The following is a 23,166-nucleotide window of genomic DNA, read 5'->3' as shown; positions in this document are numbered from 1 at the left end:
TTTTTATGAAAGTTTAAAATTTTAATTCCAGCACAGTGAACATAGTGTTATATTTGTTTCAGGTGTGTAACACAGTGATTGAAGGACTATACACTGCTCAGTGCTCACCCCAAGTGTGCTCTTAATCCGCTTCACCTATTTCACCCATCCCCCCACCGACACCCCCTCTGAAGTATGATGTGTGATTAAGTTCTGAGCTGAGCTAGCAGGTTTCCTCAGGGAGCATCCTATCTACTTAAAAGGACGATTGACCAACAAACTATGTGTATTCTGATTCAGATATTTGGCAGATATTTTCTCAAAAGTGAACAAAGTAAGCCTGTCGCTTCAAGGAAAACAACTGACATTATTTGTTGCCAATAATAAAATTGAAGCTTTTAGGCAAAAATCAGATTTTGGAAAACATGTATATGCCTTCATGAGCCTGATACTCTCAATTGTTAAAGACTTTTTTGATGAGATCACCAGTGATGTTAACAAACACGCTGTTTTCAGTGTTGTATGGAATGTGTCAACATTTTAGAAGATCTGCGTAATTCAGTGAACACGTATTTTTCAAATCACCACGTCATGATGTTATATAGTCATGTGTGGGTGAAAGATCCATTCAAAGTTTAAGCTAGACTCCTGAATTTTAAGGTAACGGAGGATCATACTGCAACTAACCCTTGAGATATTTCTATTTGTTGAGTTTTGGTATAGTATCAAATAATGGTCACAATTATCTGAAAAGACTATGAAAATTCATCTCCCCTTCCCCATGTATCTAGGGTAGGCTAGATTCTTCACATACGTCATTAAAAACAGTGTATTACAGTAGATGGCATTCAGAGGCAAATATGAAAATCAAGCTTTTATTAAGCCAAAGATTTTTTAAAATGTAAAATAATGTCATTTTTCTTGCTAACTTTTTTGTACTTTTAGAAAATATAGTTTTTCCTCTTAAAAATGATTGTTTAGGTAAACATGTTAACACATCATGAAGATTTTTATTATTATTTGAAAATGAATTAGTACAAATTTTAAATTTCTAATATGCTATCTATTAAATATAAAATCCATGTAAACAAAATCTCTTTGGGGTCCCCAATAAATTTTAAGCATATGAAGTGTTTCTGAGACCAAAAAGTTTGAAAATAACTGCTTTAGCCCAAACAGATGCTTTCTTATAATGCTAAGAGTTTTAGAATTTGTTTATAGCAAGAAGTATAGGGGTCACAGGTATGGTGGGCTTTTAGTGTTGCACTAATTACACTATAGAAGCAACTGCTTTTGCCCAGGACTGGCTCAGTATTTGGTACCATTGCTAATAATCAAGGCATTGCTGTCCTATCATCAGCAAAAGAGACAGAGAGTGTAGACTACAGTATAATGAAAATTTCCCCCATCATGGTCCTATCCCCCACTATTTAATGACTATTTTTAATATTTATTTAGCAGATAGTCTACAAAACACATTCACAGTAGTGAAAACACATTAGTCACAAAACACATTCATTTAATTTCCATTAACAGTTTTTTAAAGATTTTTATTTACTTATTTTAGAGAGTGTGCAATTAGGGGCTATGGGTCAGAGGGAGAGGAAGAAAGAGAGGAGAGAATCTAAAGCAGACTTTGCAATGAACACAGAGCCTGACTCAGGGCTCAATCTCATGATCCTGAGATCATGAGTTGGATGCTTAACCGACTGAGCCACCCAGGTGCCCTGACAATTTTTTATTGTTATCCTCCTTTTACAGATGTGACAAAGAAGTTGTAATTCCCTAAAGATTATATAGGCAGAAGTTGGTAGAGCCACATAAAAGAAGCAAGGGAGCATAACACAAAAGAATGTGCTCTTCGGGGTTAAAAAACTTCATTAGAGGGGCGCCTGGGTGGCTCAGTGGGTTAGGCCGCTGCCTTCGGCTCAGGTCATGATCTCGGGGTCCTGGGATCGAGTCCCGCATCGGGCTCTCTGCTCTTCAGGGAGCCTGCTTCCTCCTCTCCCTCTCTCTGCCTGCCTGTCTGCCTGCTTGTGATCTCTGTCTGTCAAATAAATAAATAAAATTAAAAAAAAAAAAAACGTCATTAGATTCTGCCTCCACCAATTACTGGCTATGCACGTTGATGTTTCAATCATACCCAAGTTAGTTGCTGTTTCCCCCTCTTTAAAGTTGGCAATATACTGCGAACATGGTCAAGGAGTTATGGGAGTTAAGATGGACAGTAGTGCCTGCTGCACAAAAAAGTTTCAATATACGGTAGCTAATATTACCTATTATTGACCCAAACTTACTGCTAAAAATCAGTTCTTTCTCAGGGCTCTTTTGTGCATCCCAGAACAGATCATTGCCATGGTTTTGCTGATGACTGAACTCTCAGACCCCTGTTCTATTAAAAATATGTGTTAGGAGTCACTGTGGTGTCCTTCGAGTGGACAGCTCATGGGAGGAGGTGGTGGATGGGGAGGCAGGCTAGGATTAACTCACTTTGTGAAATCTCTCTGTAGCAGAGTTCCTGAAGAGGTTGGAAGAAAAGAAAGCTCTGATAAACCAACTTTCCAGGGAAAAGAGCGACTTCACTTGGCAAATAGAAGCACTGAAAGGGCAACTGGAAGAGGAATCCAAAGTAATGCATCTATTATTTCTCGCCAGTAGCTTGACTGTGTGTTTAAAAACAAACAAACAAACAAACAAAAAAATCATGCCTGATGGATGAGACTCGATATCTCCTCCTATAAAAGAGAGGAAAATGCCCCGGAAGTTATGGGGAAAAAAACCATGGTGGACCTTGTATGTGCCAGGAAGGAACTTCATCATGGAAGGACTTTACTCAGTGATGCAAATTGCCTGTCTAGTTTGTCAAACTTTTTTTTTTTTTTAAGATTTTATTTATTTATTTGACAGAGATAGTGAGAGAGAGACAGAGAGAGAAAGAGGGAGAGAGGGGCACACAAGCAGGGGTAGTAGCAGAGGAAGAGGGAGAAGCAGGCTCTTCATGGAGCAACGAGCCCAATATCGTGACCTGAGCCAAAGGCAGATGGTTAACTGTTGAACCACCCAGGCACCCCGTTTGTCAGATTTAGACACAGCAAGCAAACTGTGTATTTCCATTTTGCATTATTATGTGAACAGGAAGTCAGCAAGGCTCTTTATGGATCTTTGATTCTGAATTGCACCAAGAAGTAGAATTAAAAAGAAGACCAGAATGAAACAAATGGGACTGGCTTAGTTCAAATTTAAGTTGTCAATAACCTATACATATCGGTCATTTCTTCCCAAGAGGATATATAATGTTTCTAGCAGGTGACGCCAATGAAAGTGGCCCTTTAAGGTGAAAATGGAGTGACTGAGGTGAGAGAGAAATTCTCTGAGCCCTGATATTTCAAGCTAATACCTGGTTCGTCTTGAAGGCACCTTGCTACTAACGCCCCATAGCACCTCACTTGTACATAATCTCCCTGCAAAGGCATCTCTTCTGAGGTACAGGTCATGAGACTGTAGATGTCTGTTCTCAGATATCTTATTTTATTCCCTCTATTTTTCTTATTTTCTACATTATATATGCATTTTTAAATGAATCCCATGGTTTGTGCATTAGACATTCTGCCAGATATGTCTCTCATGTTATCTCAATCTTCATATAAGTCCTAGGAAAAAGGAAGAATTATATCTTTTACATGAAGAAACCAAGGCTCTGAGAAGAAAAAGAACATGTCCAAGGTCATACAGTTAGTAGTAGAGTGTGAAGGAATTGTTGCTGGTCGTGAAATGACTTAATTTAGATTTTAGACGATCTCTCTGGCTGACTTCCCAGTGGCTTCCAGCTGGCCTCAGAGGCCCCTCTGCTTAGCCTCCAGCCTCCTCCTGCGGCCTTACGTCATACGTCTGCTTGCCTCATTTCCTTCCCTCCAGCTGCCCAGACCTCCTCTGGGCCTCTTATCCAAGTCACCATTACTCCTGCCAGAGGACTTTCATAGCTGCTATTTCTACTATGTACAAGCCCTTCCCTTCCCCAAGGCCCTTGGGCAATGATGTGAAGGAGTCAAACATCCTGTATTGTCATTCTGTTTTAGTTCCTTACTGCTGTCAGCATTAAAAAATTTTTTAATTTGTTTATATGTTCATTTTGTATATCCTCTCACCCCTTTATGGCTCCTGAGGGCAAAGACTTTATCTTCATCTCACTTACTTCTATAAACACTAATGCCTTGAACAGGGGCTCAATGAATATAGAAGAGGGGTAGGGTCACAATTTAAAGCCAAATTTATTGGCTTTCAAAGCCTACGTCCTTCTCAGGGTCATTGTGTATTGTTGCTCCTCTTTCAAAGCTGCCCAAGGGTGTCTGGCTGAGGCTGCTGTTAACTAAGCCTTGTGCTCTCAGAGCTGCATCCACGGATTGAGAAGGTGCTTTTTTCTAATTTGCAGTAAGGACCTGTGAGGGCTCAGCCCAGACTCCAGTAGACTAGGTTCTTGCCACTAGACTAAGTTATCTCTTGGGAATGATGGCTCTAGGATAACCACACTACAGGTAAATGACAGAAATGTTCACCAAACTCAGCTCTGCTGTCTAAAAACCATAGTAGCTGCTACGGTACCACAGGTGGCTGTGTGAATTTAAGTTTATTTAAAACAAAACTAAAATTCAGCGGACCACACATTGTACTAAGGCACATACTGAGTGTTCAATAGCTATATGTGGCTATGGTTACCATATTGGATGGTCCATATATAAAATCTTTTCTTTTTTTAAAATAAGGATTGATTGATTGATCGAATGATTGATTGATTTGAAAAGAGAGAGTGCGCAAACATGAGCAGGAGGGGCAAAAGGAGAGGAAGAGAGACTCTCCAGCACACCCCCTGCTGAGCAGGGAACTTGACATGGAGCTCCATCTCATGGCTCTGAGATCATGACCTGAGCCAAAACCAAGAGCTAGACAGTTAACTGACTGTGGCACCCAGGTGCCCCTAAAATATTTTCATCTATAGAAAGTTCTATCAGATAGTGCTGTTCTAAAGTGATCAGAGATAGTGTTCAGAGATTTACATGTGAAATAAAAGATTTTTTCATCAATGAATGAAAAGCTGGACCAAGTCTCAGTGATGCTTTTTTAGTCCAAATAAGATCTCAATCTTAGATAGTGCTAACAATAAATCTTCCTGTCTAAATGATAGGGAATGTTTTTGCTACCTTTGTATTCCCCACTATTTCCAGAACCTGCCAGTTGCTGAAGCCCACATAGTCAGGCAGACATTTCCCTAAATAGAACACTGTTCCCTGTTGTAACAGCAGCAATTAGATACTCGATCCTTTCTCGTCCCAAATTCTTTCCTGGGTATTATCTTACTAGGTTCAGGTTCAGCTTGAATTGTTGGCAGGTTGTTATTAACCTTATCTAAAAAAAAAAAAGATGTCACCTCTAAGCGCTTCGTTGTTAATGGTAGCGATGCCCTTTTTTAACGTGTGTTGTGTCTGTTAAGTCACAGAGCACCCTGGCCCAGGCCCTGCAGTCAGCCAAGCATGACCATGACCTTCTTCAAGAGCAGAATGAGGAAGAACAAGAGGCCAAGGCTGAGCTGCTCTGGGTTCTCTCCAAAGGCAACAGTGAAATGGTGTGGTGGAGAGTGAAGTATGCAGACGACATCTGCCAGAGGCCTGAGGACTTGGAGGATGCCAAGTGAGTGGGGCAAGGCAGACCTGAATACAGAGGGAGTTATACAGCAGAGGATGAGGAGAGTGACCTTGACTTAAAGGCCTCATGTAGACATTGAGTTAATGCCACCAAGTGTGTGAATAAGCCCAAGACCAAAGCTGAAGCAGCCCACTGCTGGTGGGGCTAAAAAATAACAATTATAATAGAGTAATAAAGACTAGAAAGAGGTCCTGGTGAAAGAAAAGAGGCCCTTTCTAGGGCACAAAGCAAGTCTTCGTAGAAGACGTGACTTGGAGCTAGGGTCTGGAAGTGCGCTAGCCCTCAGAATCCTGTACTTCATTTGGAACATCAGAATAGTCGAGTCCAAGTGTGTACACGACATTAAAGTCTCTGGTCTACAACTTGGAGACTACAAAGTGCTCTGTGAAGATGGACAGAGATGGCTCAAAACATATCAGGATCTGTCATCATGCCTTAAGGGCTGCAAGTCTGTTTGAAAAGAAGTCATCCTCAGACCACCTCTCGGGTTAGAATATCAGTTTTATAGCCAGCACTCCATAAAGGCTTTAGAAGTCCTTCTCAGGAACTACAGGAGCTTGGGGCCTAGATGAATCAAGACCTGGTACCGGGGTGTAGAACTGAAGCATATTGTTCAGAGGTCAAAGGGCTGTGTCAGTTTGAGAGGAAGTGTCAAGCCAACCCCAGATTTCTAGTCATTAAAGCTTTATTCAAAAGAACGTGTCCCTGGTTTGGCAGCTTAGCAAAACTTCAGGGCAGATCAATCCCGTTCTCTTTAGTTTCAACCAAAATTATTGTTTTTCCGTTCTTCACCTAAATCTTTGTGAGACACGGCTGTGCATTTGCTCAGTAGTCACTGGGTCCTGTCCCTGGAGGGGTACCAAGTGATCCGTCTCTGAAACTGCAGTAACTTGAAAAGGGCTTTGGGATGACGGATACTAAGAATACCTGCGGTAGACGTTTGAAAAATGCCGGGCCACAGAAAAGTGGGGCTTTGAACTGAAATGGCTCCTCATATTGGAAATAGGGCACTTGCTTCTAAAGTAAGATTCTTTTCCCCCACTATGATGGAAGAATGCAGGTGAAGGTGCCAGCAGTCACAGTGTTTGCAGGTTTCTTTGGGAGGGGTAGGAAGGGGGGAAAGCATCTAGACTGCTTACGACCACATGGATTTGTTGAGCTAACAGACTGTTGTTCTGCAGCACATGACAGCTAAAGAGAAATAATGGACAACATGGTACTATCTGAATACCTCTTCTGCTTTCAACTTATTATTATTTTTTTTTTTGAGGGAGAAAAAGAGAACTCGTGCGTGAGAGTTGCGGGTTAAGAGGGCATCGGCAGAGGGAGAGAGAGAATCCTAAGCAGGCTGCACACCCAGCACAGAGCCCTGCATGGGACTTGATCTCCCCACCTTGAGATCATGACCTGAGTCGAAATCAAGAGTTGATTTCTTAACCGACAGAACCACCCAGGTGCCCCAAAACTTAATTGAATATCAAATAAATAAAATGTTGTCTATATTGTATTTTCCTTGTGGTTCATCCCAGGGAGGCAGAACTACCAAAAAAAAAAAAAAAAAAAAAAAAAATCTAGGATTCTATATATATATATTTTATTTTATTTATTTATTTTTTTTAATTGGCTTCACAGGATGACTTAGTCTAGCTGAATCAAACTCACCTGAGACCCAGCTGAGTGTTTCTGAATTCCACATTCCCCAAGAATAGGGAGTTGGTTTCTTAATCTTCCATATCTTGCACATTCTTTTACTGAGTAAGGACTTATGGTTGGCAAATGAGGAACAAATGGTAGTTGGTGTGGAAATGTAGAAAGTATTATCACTGAAGTGAGGGTGACCAACTTGTCCATTTTGCCTAATGGAGTTGTGAGCTTGCTGATTTTAGCATGGATGGCCCCATGTCCTGGTAACCCCTCAGTCCCTCCCCATATGTGGTCATCCAAAGAAAAATCTCTATTTTCTGGTACCAATTGAGTATTTCTAAGGTAGTTAATATATAATTTATATTATATAAATATATATACATATTTTATATATATATATGTAATTATTTTATAAGGCCCCTATTTGAGGTGGAGTAAAGCATCAGAATCTCCTTTGGCTCCAGCTTTATTGTGATGTAATTGACATTTGTATATGTATTGACATTGACATGCTAGGACCAAGTAGGGCTCCAAACTCCTACGTACCTTTAAATATGTTTAGGAAATTGAAAGGGGAGGTGAACCATGAGAGACTATGGACTCTGAAAAACAATCTGAGGGGTTTGTAGGGGCGGGGGTGGGGGTGGGAGGTTGGGGGAACCAGGTGGTGGGTATTAGAGAGGGCACAGCTTGCACTCTTTTGCACTGGGTGTGGTGCAAAATTAATGAATACTGTTATGCTGAAAATAAATAAAAAATAAATTAAAAAATATGTTTAGGTTATACAATGTGATGATTTGATATGGGTACATATGGCAAAGTCTTTACCACAATGTAGTTAGTCAATAGATCCCCTACCCTATGTAGCTACAATTTGTTGTCGCTATGGTGAGACCGTTAAAGCTCTACTCTCACAGTAACTTTCAAATGTAAAGGCAGGGTTATTAACTGTAGTCACTAGGCAGTATCTCTTGTTGGGACTTCTGGGTGGCTCAGTCAGTTTAAGGGTCGGAGTCTTGGCTTTGGCTCAGGTCATGATCTCAGGGACCTGGGACTGGGAATCTGTGCTCGGTGGGGAGTCTGCAGGAGATTTTCTCTCCTCTCCCTCTGCCCCTCCCCACCTTGCATGCACACCCTCTCTCTCAAATAAATAAATTTCTTTCTTTCTCTCTTTCTTTCTTTCTTTCTTTCCTTCCTTCCTTCCTTCCTTCCTTCCTTCCTTCATTCTTTCTTTCTTCTGAGAGAGAGACAGAGACAGCACAAGCAGAAGGAGAGGGAGAAGCAGACTCCCCCCTGAGCCAGGAGCCCAATATGGGGCCTGATCCTAGGACCCCAAGATCATGACCTGGGCTGAAGGCAGACACTTAACCATATGAGCTACCCAGCACCCCTCAAATAAATAAATCTTTAAAAAAAAAAAAAAAAAACTTCTCTTAACATTTAAGAAAAATGAAGCAAAGTTGAGAAGTTACTACAGTTAGAAAGCCAGCGAGTAAGTAGTTGTTAGAGCGAGGATCCCTCCTGGATGCTGAGCACAGATTAGTTTTTGTAGGATTCCGCCCCTCCCCCCAAAAGGGGGCTTTATGACCACTTTGGTCTGATGGGCTACCTGTGTGGCACATGTTCATTCCTGAGGACATTTTTCTCTGTAATAATAGTAGATCAGAAAGAGCTTTGGTACACACACTACCTTTCATCTAAGAAATGTAAAGAATGGGTAAGAACGGGGCTGCCAGCCTCCCTGCAGGAGATGGGAGCAAGAGAACACATTGTATCCATCAGAAAGCCTCAGGGCACTGCGTTGTGCAATGGCGGAGGAGGCACTTTAATAAACCACTCCATCTCAGAGGATGCTGGAGGGCCAACAGCAGGGGCTAGACTCCCCCCCTGAGAGCTGTGGGATCTGTGAAGTGAGCATAACAATGAGACGGATTTGAGTATGTAAATTTGAGAAGAGCAGCTGAGGTGGAAAAGGAATTCAGAGGAAAGACAGAATTTTGGCATGTTTAGGAGCCACACAGTAAGAGAGAGAACGAGCAGGAGAGAACCCAAGAGTGTTCCTAGAAAACAATGTAGCAGGGAGATCTTTGAAGACCAGATGTGCCTAAGAACTTTTAACAGCCACTTACTGTTGGTGGGCCGTTCCATACAATCTTCCGCTTTCTCCCACTTCTTCCTGAAGTCATTGATAAAGTCTGGATTGCTGACAGAAGGTTTAGGGTTAAGCAAATACTTATAGGTTTAGGGATCCCGAGTTCCAAGACCAGGTTGGCAAAGGCTAGGGGAAGATAAAGCACACCTGGACATCTGGGTTCTCTAGGCACACAGTGGTCTTTTGGAGATGTGAGCTGCTCTTGCTTTGGTACCTCTCAGCCGACCTCAGGGGCCTCCCTGCTGTGTACCCAAGCGCTGCTGTAATCCAGGACACACTGGGGGAGGACTCTGAGGGTTGTAGCTTCACTTGCCTTTTGCTTGAGGTCTCCCCTTCTCAGGAAGAAGCTGGCCATGCGGTTGCAGAAGGCTGCTGAAGCCATGGGGGTAGCAAATGCCAGAAATGCCTCCCTGGAGAGGGCCAGGCACCAACTGCAGCTCGAGCTTGGGGACACCCTGTCCGACCTCGGGAAAGCCCGCTCCTCAGCAGCCATGCTGGACCAGAAGTGGCAGCACTTGGACAAGTGCCTGGATGGCTGGAAGCAGAAGCAGGAGGAGTCACAGGCCATGCTAGAGGCCCTCTCAGAAGGAGGCCCAGGCCCTCAGCACTGAGCTCCTCAAGCTCAGGCATGCCTACGAGGAGAGCACTGTGAGCCAAGAGATCCTCCAGAGGGTGAACAAGAATCTCCAAGGTACTCTGAACAGGGCTTGGAGCCAGAGCAGGAGCAGGGAGGTGTGGGGGAGCCCTGGCTTCAAGGGCAAGGCTGTCCTCCATAGCATCTCAGAACTGTCATGGTCCCACTCAGGTTTTAGCTTTTCCATTTTTAATACCTTTTTTTTTCTAGGGTTATTATTTATTAAATTCTAAAAATAAGACTACTCTCCTACCTTAGCCTCAGGTTCACTTCATCAAGAAAGCCACTATGAAGAATTTCTTTATCATCCATAGCCTGACCAAGATTTCCCATGCATATATGCATGCATGTATTATTCAAGTTGTGCAGTATTCTACACCTCGTATTTTTTCATTTATCAAAATAACTTCTAATTTGACAAATATTTCTGTGGACTATGCAATGTGTCGGGCTCTGTTGCATACACAACCATTCCTTATTTAATTCTCAGAACAGTCTTATGAGTTGGTTTGTCTATAAAATGCAGATTGTATTAAGTCCTATAAGATCAAGAACTTGTCCAAATGCACAGTCAATCCAAAGCAGGTGTGAGATCTGAGCCCAGGCAGCTTGACTCTAGCCTATGCACACTTAATCACGGGCTCTGCCACTGGCCACGTGCTTCGTGATTCTCTTTTCAGGTCTGTCCACAGAGGCCTGCCACGTGATTACTGATAGTTGCAGAGTGTTGTATTATAAGGATGAGCAACACTTATTGAACTAGACCTCGTTCAGCTTAGATACAATTTCTTGCAGCTACAAATAATCCTCTACAATATACTCCAGACATATACCTGTAGATATGGGCTAATGTTTCAGAAGGGGTAGCTTCCTAGAAATGAAACTGCTGGGCTAAAGGAATGAATTGCTAAATTAGGAGATGCTGCCAACCTACACCAGCACCATGAGTGATGGGCCTGAAAACCCTGAGATGCCCCGGAGCAAGCTCATTGCTCTTGGAGCCAGGAGTGAATCTTGCTTCTCTGTTGGCCTACGTAGTCCATGCTCAGTGAGACTGCGCACGTGAGAGGTGCTGGAACAGTGGTCAGAGAACTTCAGGTGGATCTGAACTGCCCAGAGGGCTGGTGCAAAAAATGGGTTGGGCCCCCCTTCAGAATTTCTGATTCACTGGGTCTAGGGTGGGGTCTCAGAATTTGTATTTCTAATAAGTTGCCCATGAGGTCAGTGCTGCTGGCCTGGAGACCACACTTGGGCTGGGTGGAGGCTTGGGCAGAATCTTTTTCAAAAGCTCTCCAAGTGATTCTGAGGTATGGTCAGAATGGAGAACCATGGCCCTGAAATTTCTTTGGAAACCTCTCTTCTGAAGAGGACTTATAAAAGAAGCCTTCATTACATAAGAACTGTCATCTAAAGAGTTTGGTGTTGTAACTTTTCAAAACTCTATCACAGCCGGGGATCTTGGAACCAGAGGAGCAGGCAAGCTCTTGAGTTCCTTCCACTACCTCTGGGCGGTGGGAATTTCCAGAGCTACTTGGCCCTATTCCACTCCTCTCAGTGACTAGAGGCTTCCTTCCTGAAGAGGCAGAACTGACAGTAACAATGTTGAATGGTGGAGGTTTTGTCACTTCTGGATGCCTTATTCTGCCTACGACTCCTGTTCATGAGAGGCTAGCCACAAACGCTCAAGCGTTTGACCTCCTTTGGATACTCTGGTCACTCTGCACTCACACATCAGCTTCTGGCAGGCCATGACCCAGCTTATGCTTCAAGTTCCCATCCTGGTGGCGGTGGACAGAATGGCAGCCACGGGTCTCAACAGCTAGGCACTTACACCAGAAGTATAGGGATTCCCAGTCTGTGTCTCAGAGCAGCAGCCGGCGGAATCTGACATGGCTCTGACAAGCAGGCCCGCTGTGGAAATTTGTACAGGTTGTTCACTGCACGGTACTCTGAGAAGCACCGTCCTCTCCGGTTACTGCCTGCTATAGCAGGCAACTACAGCAGGCAACTTTCCGGTGGGTGACAAGAGACTATACTGAAGAAAGAGTGACTTTTTCAAATTCCAACAAGGGTCCCATAGGTGCCATGGGCGACCTTGCCATCAAGTCTCCAAGGATGGCATGACCATGGTCGTAGAGGAACGGTCCTCTGTACCTGATATGGTGGGTCAGATATCACTGGTTCCTTTCACAAACTTTGCTGTTCTTCCTTCTCCAGAAGAGATTTCTAATCTAACAAATCAGGTGAGAGAAGGAAAGAGGAACCTAAATGAAATGGGAAAGGCCAAGAAGCAGGTTGAGCAAGAGAAGACTGAGGTCCAGGCAGCGCTGGAAGAAGCAGAGGTTTTACCTCTGGGGATCAAAGAAGGTTTTTGTCATTGTGACAAAGCAAAGTAATAGCAGCAGCAGCAGCAGCAGCAACAACAACAGCAAAAGCACACTCCTACAAGTGTTAACTCTGTGCTGGGGACTAGGCCCAGGGCTCGATATGCCTTACCTTGGCAAACTATTGTCCCATTTCACAGATGAAGACACTGAGGATCAGAGGGCAGGGTGAGCAATACTGGATACAAATCTACCAAGTGTAATGAAAAATAGGAGCCACAACTACCTTCTTTATTGATTTATCCCCTGTCCCTAGACCCTCACTGTTCAAAACTGAGCCCACAGATCAGCTGCTTGGAGCTGCCTTGCCCTGGAGTTTGTAAGAAATTCAGACTCTCAGCCTTCTCCCCAGCTCTGCTGAGTCAGAATCTGCATCTTAACATGATCCTTTAGTGGCTCATATTTACACTAACGGCCGAGAAGCACTTGCCTAGAACATGGGCTGGTGTGTAGTAGAGGTTCAACAAATATTTGGTGACTGTTAAATGAATGATTATCCCTTCATGATATTGAATGATATCCATTGAATGAATATCAAAACACTTCCCCCCCAAAAAATTTAGTTTTAAAAGTGAGATTCAAAGTGATATTCTTAAACATTTGTCCTGAAAGCTTATCTTTGTACAGATTGTTTGGCAGGATCATTTTGAGTGTTAGGGATTAGAAGTTCAGGAACAATCTCCGACCTTATCCCTGGGTATGTGCTAAAGATTGAATAAGCCACTGAGACTTTTTGCTAAAGAGGGTGAACTAAAAGGAGTCATCTGTCATGGTCACTAAGCAGTTAACACATCCTGCAAAGCCTCTTTTCTCAGAGCTGAGTTTCATCTTCTTGACCCTCCCTTAGACTAAGCATCCATCCGGTACTTAAAACGCAGCCCCCACCACTCACCTTCCAACTGAGAAGATGATTTTTTTTTAAAGATTTATTTATTTGTTTGAAAGAAAGAGATAGCAAGAAAGAGCATAAGCAGGGGGGATAGGGAAAAGCAGACTCCCCAATGAGCATGGAGCCCAATGTGGGACTTGATCTCAGGACCCCAAGATCATGACCTGAACTGAAGGTGGACACGTAACTGACTGAGCTACTCAGGAGCCCCAAGAAAATGATTTTTAATTGGCAAAACAGTCCCTTTTAAACAGAGCCTTTGGAAGGTATGATCATGGAAAATTAGACTTCAAAGGTCTGCTCCACACCAAACAATGTCCATGAAGTTCATGTTATCACTGCATTTCTGTAAGAGACCTGACAGATAGAAGATGTATCCACAGTACCCTGCATATAGAGCTGTCAAGTGGATGGCTTTTTTTTTTTTTTTTTAAAGATTTTATTTATTTGACAGAGAGAGATCATAAACAGGCAGAGGGGCAAGCCGGGGTCCGGGGCGGGGGAGGAGGAAGCAGGCTCCCCACCTAGCAGAGAGCCCTATGGGGGACTCGATCCCAGGACCTTGAGACCACGACCTGAGCTGAAGGCAGAGGCTTAACCCACTGAGCCACCCAGGCAGCCCAAGTGGATGGCTTTTGACACAGCTCTTGCCTTTTTATGCATAATTGTTTTCCTGAGGTCTTTACATTTCACATAGAATCCTTTCAGTTGGCAGTGTCACCTAACCAGGCCAGTCCTTGTAAAGTGAGCTTTGTTTCATTTTCTTGTCCTCTTTGGTCCTTGGGCCATTCTGGCTAGGTACTTTCTGAAGCCACCACCCTAACCCGAAGAAGTAATTTTCATGGTAGAAATTTCAAGCACTATGATGAGCCAGTGAGAGATATGATTGGCCGGTGGGAGGGGTGCAATTTGAGTCCCATGTAACACAGAGACGGTTCACTTATTGAAGGGACTGGCATGTCACAGACCAAGAGTAAGGCCATAGCGCTCATACCACTTACCACCACTAGATGGCATTATATTCTATTTGCATTTTCTCAAGTTTTGTCTTTTACAGCATCCATAAATACTTCATCAACTTGGACAAGTATTTGTAAAATTGGGTTATTTGTTTTCCTGGGTGAGCCTTTATGAGAAACTTTATCATATTAGTTTTGAAGCCACAAAACTCAAATTATCCCAGGTCACCTTCTCCAAAGATTGTTTCTCTGTGAATTCTAGAGGGTGAGAGGTGACAGTTTCCCCTGAAGGAAGGGCACCATTTCCTTGCAGGAAATTGCTCTCCAAGCATTGGTTTTTGATTTATTTTCTTTTATATTGAAGGTAGTATTGAGGGAACAGCAGCAAGGCCTTAAGACATATTAAAATTAGTAACATCTTTCTTATTTTTATCTTGAAGTTGCTACTCAGTTTTACTTTTTACTTTTGTTTGTATGTGGTAACCACCCCAGAAAAGGCTACAAAAATTACTCCTGCCTCAGGACTATCTTCCAGGACTATCTTAAGGTTGTCACACCTTAAGTTCTTTATAAACATCTTCCTCAGTATTTTCCAAATATTTTGTTTGTTTCTACTTCTATATAAATTGTGTCTTTGGAACAGGTTTTAAAGATTTAATCAAAGCTACACTTTTAAACTTGAATCACCTTTATAACATCCCTGGCAGTAATTGCCTTGCCTATGTTTAAATACTCAAAGGGACAGGAGATTTCCCTAGCTGTCAAAGCAATCCATTTGAAGTAGTATTAATAATTATGGTGATGATGGCTCACACCGAGTGTTATGTGTCAAGTACATCCTAAATTCCTTTATTGTTCTTCCTTTGACAATATTTGGATACTTGCCTGTTTCCTGCTCTCTGAATGCTTTCAACTTTTTCGCTATTTCTCCATGATGTCCAGAATTAAATGGAAGATTCCAAAGTCGGAGTTACCACTATCCTTGCTCTAGCTTTGATCCACTTATTGATTCATCCTGAAGATGAACTATATTAAGTGAAGCCAAGAGTAATAAATTAAAAAGTTTAAATATAGTCACAGACGAGATTGAAATTTTCTATTTTAAAAAATGCTTTAGAATTCTAGTTCCTGAGCTATAGCAGAGAGCCCTAGGAATGTCAAAGCTGTAAGTGACATGACAAACAAAAGCAGTCACTTGTCTCTCTCCTGTTCCAATCTTCGGGGACCTGATTTGAACTTAGAGCTCTCCCAGCAGCTCCAAAGAGAGCTACGATAGTGACATACATTTTGAGGGGGAAAAAAATTTTGTGTCCAAAAAGTAGACTTAACTTGGTACTTTTAATTTATGTGTTTCAGGGAGCTCTGGAACGTAATGAAAGCAAGATTCTTCGCTTCCAGCTTGAACTCTTGGAAGCTAAAGCGGAACTTGAAAGAAAGCTTTCAGAGAAAAATGAAGAAATAGAAAATTTTAGGTATCTGCGATTATTCTGATGAGCAACATTTGCATATTCCAGAATCCTTGACTGACTAGAACATGCTGTGTTTGGAAGCCTTTTGGGCCTCTGTTTGAACATTTCCAAAGAAACCGAGACAGTTTAACCCTACACCCGCACCTTTCTAGTGAGCTCACCACTGAGTATGAAGGCACACCTTTATGCAATTATTGCCCGTTTTTATGATTTTCTTATATTCGAGCAGCTTCTGTTCTCCTAGAGACTCCAGATAACACACCCAAAGAAGTATAATCATATGCAAAAGGACTGGGGGCATTGCCCAGTCTCTTTCTCAGGCATTCGAGAAGCTGACGGATAATACGGAAGGGTGTTAAAAAGGAACCAAAAAATGTGATGTGGCGCATTAAAATTAATGTCAGATCAGAGTGAAGTTTTCACAGAGCCCCTCCCCTGTGTGTACCTGTAGCCATTTGCGTGGAGAAGGGCAGAAGCCAGCAGCTAAGCCGCTTACTGAATCCCTGGTGGAGAGGCTGAGTCTTAATAGTCAGGAAACTGAATTAGACAGGACTCACGGGTGGCAGGAGCTTTTCTTAGCTTCCTCATAACAAGCTGATGACTTTAGACATTCTACTTCTTAGCGTCTCAGTGAAGTGAGGGGATAAAAGCAGCCCCATACATGTCACAGAAGGTGGTGAGGAAGATCAGTGAGCTGATGTTGGCAAAGCACTTCACACTGTATAGATCAAAGCACAATTATAAACACATGGAATTCACTATGATTATATTATTTATCCGATCTGTTCCATTAAGTCTATGCCATATGTCAGCAAGGAAAATCATCTGAGTCGGAGTTTTGAGTGGCAAGTTGCTTTCAATGTGTTTGTTAAACAATTAAAAAAATTGTTAATATATTCACTAGAACTGGCTTCTTTCCTTTAGCCCAAATTCAGACAAAACTCCCATGGGGGTCATTTTTTTAATGAGGCCATCAAGCCACATTTGGCCCTCTGTGTGCTTTGAGTTACCCTTGCTCTCACTCACTAGCATTTTTCCCTCTCGAGGACTAACTGTGGGGATGAATTCTGGTCGACTTAAGAGGCTCTGAGTCAGTGTCTAAAAGAATTTTTTTTGATGAAGGGCAAAACATCGGGCCTTGATATTTGCCCTACTTCCTCCGTGAGGAACAAAAACGAACATTTCTTTGTGCAGTTAAAAAAACTCATTTCAGGTAACGTCAAGCCTGCACCTATTAATAAACCAAGCTGAGAAAAAATGAATCCTCCGAGAGTCTGCGTCTTGTCAGGTACATCTGAATGTCTTAGAGCCGTTCACCAATTATGATAATCTTACTGCAAAGGAAGTGGAGATCCAAACAGCCAGGGCTGGGAGAAGAAAGAGCGAACACTAGCTTGAAGCCTTGAGGGGCCTGAAAAAGGAAGGGGCGGGCTCGAGGGTGGGGCGAACTCGTCAGGAGTTTTAGTTAATGATTCATAATAACTATAATAGGTACATCCGGAAAGGAGAGATGAGCCTCTCTTACAGAATATCACAGAGGCCCTAGCAGACGTTTCCGGGGAAGGGCTCCTCCGTGCAAGTGCGGGTTGTATCTGGATGTTTGGTTTGAATCTGATGCTTTCATGGGGCTTCAGGGCAGGGAGGCCAACGGGTCCCAAGGAAGTGAAAAGAGTGGGCAGGGGCAGAGGGGGAAGTCCAGGCAAAGCAGAGCTTCCAGCAATTAAGGATATAAGCCAAGTAATGTTCTAGAACTCGAGGAGAGTATTGCCTGAGCCTGCTGAGGTTCTAGGTCTTCGGTCCACATCAGCCTTGGGAAAGGCCACAGAAACTGGAGACCCGTGGAAGGGACCAGAGAAAGCAGCAGAGACCCGAGTGGAGGGCAGGGACCTGATCGCGCTGCAAGTGGCCTGATGCATTCAACTCCTCTGCTATCTTTGGGTGAGGACTAATCCTGAGGGAGCTGGAGTCCTGTTGGTGGGGAAAAGTAGAAGCAGCTGGTGTGTGTGTCATATGTTCCACTTGTTAAACACATATTTGAGCACTTCACGTTGGCCAGACGCTGTGTCTGCTATTCTTGCCGGGACTTCCTAAACTTTTATGGATTCACTAGAGCTTTCTTTTTAAAAAAAAAAAAAAGATTTCTACAAAGGCTCTGATTAACATAGCTGGAGGTAGGGAGGTGATGACACTGTTGCTGATGGGAGGAGAGGAGGTGTGTTGGTGGCTGGCTTTGGTACCCCCCGTCCTAGATACAGGAACGATGGCTGCTACCAGGAAGGCTAGCGAGTGGCTGTAACTGTGACCCAAGTCAGGTTCTAATAGAAGACTCAGAACTGGGTTGAAAACAAGTGCGTCAGGTGTGTCTTGAATTTTCAGAGACCCCTGAATGTCTCCCTCCTCCAGCTCAGGATAGGGAAATGCTGGGATGTGCGAGGGCCCAGGGTGCACCTGCCTTGTCTTCAGCTCTCTCCAGACACACGCAGGGACGTGCTGGGAAGCTTTTGGGAACGAGGCACTGAAATTCCTTACTCTGTCAAGATGCATTAGCTTGCTTTGGTTTGATCACCTACGGAAAGGTTGAACAAAAACTTCTGTATAGGATCAGATAGGGTAGGGGAGTGGAAAATTCTCTTTACCCTCTTTGGATCTCTGGCTGGTCCTAAGAATTAAACTGACTGAAGACAGAGTAGCAGGAGAAAAGTATACACATGTTATTGAATTTTTACGTGCACAGGGGGCGCCTTCACAAGAGGAAAAGACCTGGAGACATGACCAGAGCAAGAAGACATAGAAACCATGAACTTGTGAAGTATTGACAAGGCATGGGGATTTGGGCCAGGGGTAGCAAATGCTGAAGAATTAGCAAGGTTTGTTTATATAGCCTTCTTGGCCCCAAATTCCCCCTTTGGTGGTAAGGACGAGTCCCTTCCTTCTGTACAGGGGGAGGGTATCCTTCACATGCGAGATTTATGTACTGCATTCAGCGCAGAAGGGCAGAAGTATTTAAAGCGATCTTCCTGGTTTTGTTGTTTTCTTGAACTCCTTGAGCTTAAGAAATTTAATATGCCATGGTGCCACAGTTTGGGCTAGCAACCCCCAAGCAGCATCAGTAGTAAATATTTGTGGCTTGCACAGGCCATAGGGTCTCTATCTCTACTCAACCTTGCAGCTGTAGCTTGAAAGCAACTGTAGACAACAGGAAATCAAAAGGGCATGGCTGGATTTGGCCCATAGCTTCTCGTTTGCCCACCCCTGGCCTCTAGCCTTGCAGGATCTGCTAATGTTCTATCACGTTTTCTCTCCCTTTGGTCTGTTCTTCAGAACTCAGTGATGTCAAACTTCATACGCAGTCTTAATTTATAAGCACCATCAAACTTAATTTCGTTTACTGTCTGAGTTTCTGCCAGAAGAATATGTTTAAGTCTTTTCTCGTTTCTAAGTAAAATATTTTAGCATGTCTTAAAAAACAGGATCTCAAACACAGACATGGTATTTAGTCAGGAAAATATCTGTTAATCATTTTAAAGCTAAATCCTATATATTAGAGTTAAGGAAAGTCTTACAGTTCTCTGATATACATGAATAATATTGCAAGAGAAAAAAACTGACCTATTGAATTGACTGACTGTCCATTTAAAACCGTTAAGGTCTTAAAGTTTTTTTTGTTTTTTTTTTGTAATTCTAAGGGTTTTTTTTTTTTTCAAGATATGAGTTTTTTTTTTTTAAATTCTAAATTTTAAAAAATATAACATACAACATTGTCTTAGTTTTGGGTATACAATACAGTGACTCAACAGTTCTGTTCAGTACTCAGTGCTCATCACAGTAAGTACACTCTTAATCCCCTTTGCCTATTCCACCCAGCCCCCACCCAGCTCCTGTTTGCTAACCATTAGTTTGTTCTCTATGTTATGAGTCTCTTTCTCAATTTGTCTCTTTTTTTCTTTGTTCATTTGTTTTGTTGCTTAAATTCCACATATGAGTGAGATCATATGGTGTTTGTCTTTCTCTGACTGACTTATTTCACTTAGCACGATACCATCTAGATCCATCCATTATACCCTATAGATGGATACGGGAGTCCATTCTTTTTTATGGCTGAGTAATATTACACACACACATCTTCTTTATCCATTTATCTATTGGTGGACACTTGGGCTGCTTCCATAACTTGGCTATTGTAAATAATGCTTCAGTAAACATTAGGGTGCATATATCTTTTCAAATTAGGGGTTTTGTTTTCTTTGGGTAAATAGCCAGTAGTGGAATTACTGGATCATAGGGTAATTGTATTTTTAATTTTTTAAGGATTTGTTCTCCACAATGGCTGCACCAGTTTGCATTCCCACCAACAGTGTATGGCGGTTCCTTTTTCTCCACATTCTCACCTAACATTTATTATTTCTTGTGTTTTTGATTTTAGCCATTCTGACAGGTATGAGGTGAAATCTTATTATGATTTTGATCTGCATTTCCCAGATGATGAGTGAAGTTGAGCATCTGTTTATGTATCTCTTGGCCATCTGCATGTCTTCTTCGGAGAAATGTCTGTTCATGTCTTCTGCCCATTGTTCAGTTGGATTATTTGGGGGGTTTGGTGTTGAGTTATGTAAGTTCTTTAGATATTTTGGATACTAACCCTCTATTGGCATGTCATTCACAAATGTCCCTTCAGTGGGTGGTCTTTTAGTTTTGTTGATGGCTTCCTTTCCTGTGTAAAATCTTTTATTTTCAGATACTCCCAATAGTTGATTTTTGCTTTTGTTTCCCTTGTCTGAAGGTATATATGTAGAAAAATGTTGCTAAAGCCAATGTAAGAGAAATCACTACCTGTATTCTTTTCTAGGAATTTTATGATTTTCAGTTCTCACATTTAGGGCTTTAATCCATTTGGATTTTATTTTTGTATGTGGTGTGAGAATGTGGGCCAGTTTCAGTCTTTTTTTTTTTTTTAATTTATTTATTTTCAGAAAAACAGTATTCATTATTTTTTCACCATACCCAGTGCTCCATGCAATCCGTGCCCTCTATAATACCCACCACCTGGTACCCCAACCTCCCACACCCCTGCCACTTCAAACCCCTCAGATTGTTTTTCAGAGTCCATAGTCTCTCATGATTCGCCTCCCCTTCCAATTTACCCCAACTCCCTTCTCCTTTCTAACACCCCTTGTCCTCCATGATATTTGTTATGCTCCACAAATAAGTGAAACCATATGATAACTGACTCTCTCTGCTTGACTTATTTCACTCAGCATAATCTCTTCCAGTCCCGTCCATGTTGCTACAAAAGTTGGGTATTCATCCTTTCTGATGGAGGCATAATACTCCATAGTGTATATGGACCACATCTTCCTTATCCATTCGTCTACTGAAGGGCATCTTGGTTCTTTCCATAGTTTGGCAACCATGGCCATTGCTGCTATAAACATTGGGGTACAGATGGCCCTTCTTTTCACAACGTCTGTATCTTTGGGGTAAATACCCAGGAGTGCAATTGCAAGGTCATAGGGAAGTTCTATTTTTAATTTCTTGAGGCATCTCCACACTGTTCTCCAAAGAGGCTGCACCAACTTGCATTCCCACCAACAGTGTAAGAGGGTTCCCCTTTCTCTACATCCTCTCCAACACATGTTGTTTCCTGTTTTGTTAATTTTGGCCATTTTAACTGGTGTAAGGTGATATCTCAATGTGGTTTTAATTTGAATCTCCCTGAGGGCTAATGATGATGAACATTTTTTCATGTGTCTGATAGCCATTTGTTTGTCTTGATTGGAGAAGTGTCTGTTCGTATCTTCTTCCCATTTTTTGATATGTTTGCCTGTTTCGTGTGTGTTGAGTTTGAGGAGTTCATTATAGATCCTGGATATCAACCTTTTGTCTGTACTGTCATTTGCAAATATCTTCTCCCATTCCGTGGGTTGCCTCTTTGTTTTCTTGACTGTTTCCTTTGCTGTGCAGAAGCTTTTGATTTTGATGAAGTCCCAAAAGTTTATTTTCACTTTTGTTTCCTTTGCCTTTGGAGACATAGCTTGAAAGAAGTTGCTGTGGCTGATATCAAAGAGATTACTGCCTATGTTCTCCTGTAGGATTCTGATGGATTCCTGTCTCACGTTGAGGTCTTTTATCCATTTTGAGTTTATCTTTGTGTACGGTGTAAGAGAATGGTCGAGTTTCATTCTTCTACATATAGCTGTCCAGTTTTCCCAGCACCATTTATTGAAGAGACTGTCTTTTTTCCACTGTATATTTTTTCCTGTTTTGTCGAAGATTAATTGACCATAGAGTTGAGGGTCCATATCTGGGCTCTCTACTCTGTTCCACTGGTCTATGTGTTTTTGCATGTAGCTGTCCAGTTTCCCAGCACCATTGATTGAAGAGACTATCTTTTTCCCATTGCATATTCTTGCCTTGTTTGTCACAGATCAACTGATCATATAATCATGGGTTCATTTCTGGGTTCTCTTCTGTTATATTGATTTGTTTGTTTTTGTGTCAGTATCACACTGCTTTGATCACTAGAGATTTATAGTACATCTTGAAATCTGGAACTGTAGTTATGTCCATTTCTGTTTTGTTCCATTTCGAGATCGTTTTGGGTATTTGGGCTCTTTTGTGGTTTTGTAAAAAATTTTAGAATTATTCTAGTTCTGTGAAAAATGCTGCAGTATTTTGATGGGAATTGCATTAAATCTGTAGATTACTTTCTCTAGTATGGACATTGTAACAGTATTTGTTCTTCGAATCCATGAACATGGAGTATCTTTCCATTTGTTTGTGTCATCTTTAATTTATTTCATCAATGTTTTATAGTTTTCAGAGTATAGGTCTTTTACCTCCTTGGTTAAGTTTATTCCTAGGTATTTTATTATGTTGGTACAATTGTATAAGTAAGATTTTTTTTCTTAATTACTCTTTCTATTAATTCATTATTAGTGTATGGAAATGCAATAGATTTCTGTATATTGATTTGTATCCTATGACTTTACTGAATTAATTTACAGTTGTAGTAGATTTTTGGTTGAGTCTTTAGGGTTTTCTATATGTAATGTCATCTGTAGGTAGTGAGTTTTACTTCTTTACCAATATGGATGCTGATATGGATGCCTTTCTTTTGTTGTCTGATTGCTGAGGTAAGGACTCCCTACTGTAGTACTGTGTTGAATAAAACTAATGAGAGTGGACATCTTTCTCTTGTTCCTGATCTTAGGGGAAAAGCTCTAAGTGTCTCACCATTGTGTATAATGTTAGTTGTGGGTTTATCATATATGGTCTTTATTATGCTCAGGTATGCTCCTCGTAAACCCACTTTGTTGAGACTTTTTTCATGAATGGATGTTGTTCTTTGTCAAATGCTTT

General features: G+C 41.9%; 1 protein-coding gene across 1 annotated transcript in view; it reads left to right on the top strand.

The window, feature by feature from the left end:
- MYH15 (myosin heavy chain 15) overlaps window positions 1-23,166 on the top strand; it is a 150,452-nt gene that overhangs the window by 91,483 nt on the left and 35,803 nt on the right. The window contains 6 exon segments of the mRNA XM_044255030.1: window positions 2,490-2,608; window positions 5,465-5,661; window positions 9,813-10,050; window positions 10,052-10,163; window positions 12,324-12,448; window positions 15,695-15,810. Coding sequence (XP_044110965.1) covers window positions 2,490-2,608; window positions 5,465-5,661; window positions 9,813-10,050; window positions 10,052-10,163; window positions 12,324-12,448; window positions 15,695-15,810 — 907 coding nt within the window.

The sequence above is a fragment of the Neovison vison genome, chromosome 6 (assembly GCF_020171115.1).
Source record: "Neovison vison isolate M4711 chromosome 6, ASM_NN_V1, whole genome shotgun sequence".
NCBI classification, from domain to species: domain Eukaryota; kingdom Metazoa; phylum Chordata; class Mammalia; order Carnivora; family Mustelidae; genus Neogale; species Neogale vison.
Note: the sequence above shows the minus strand (reverse complement) of the source record. Positions and strands in the feature narration are given on the sequence as shown.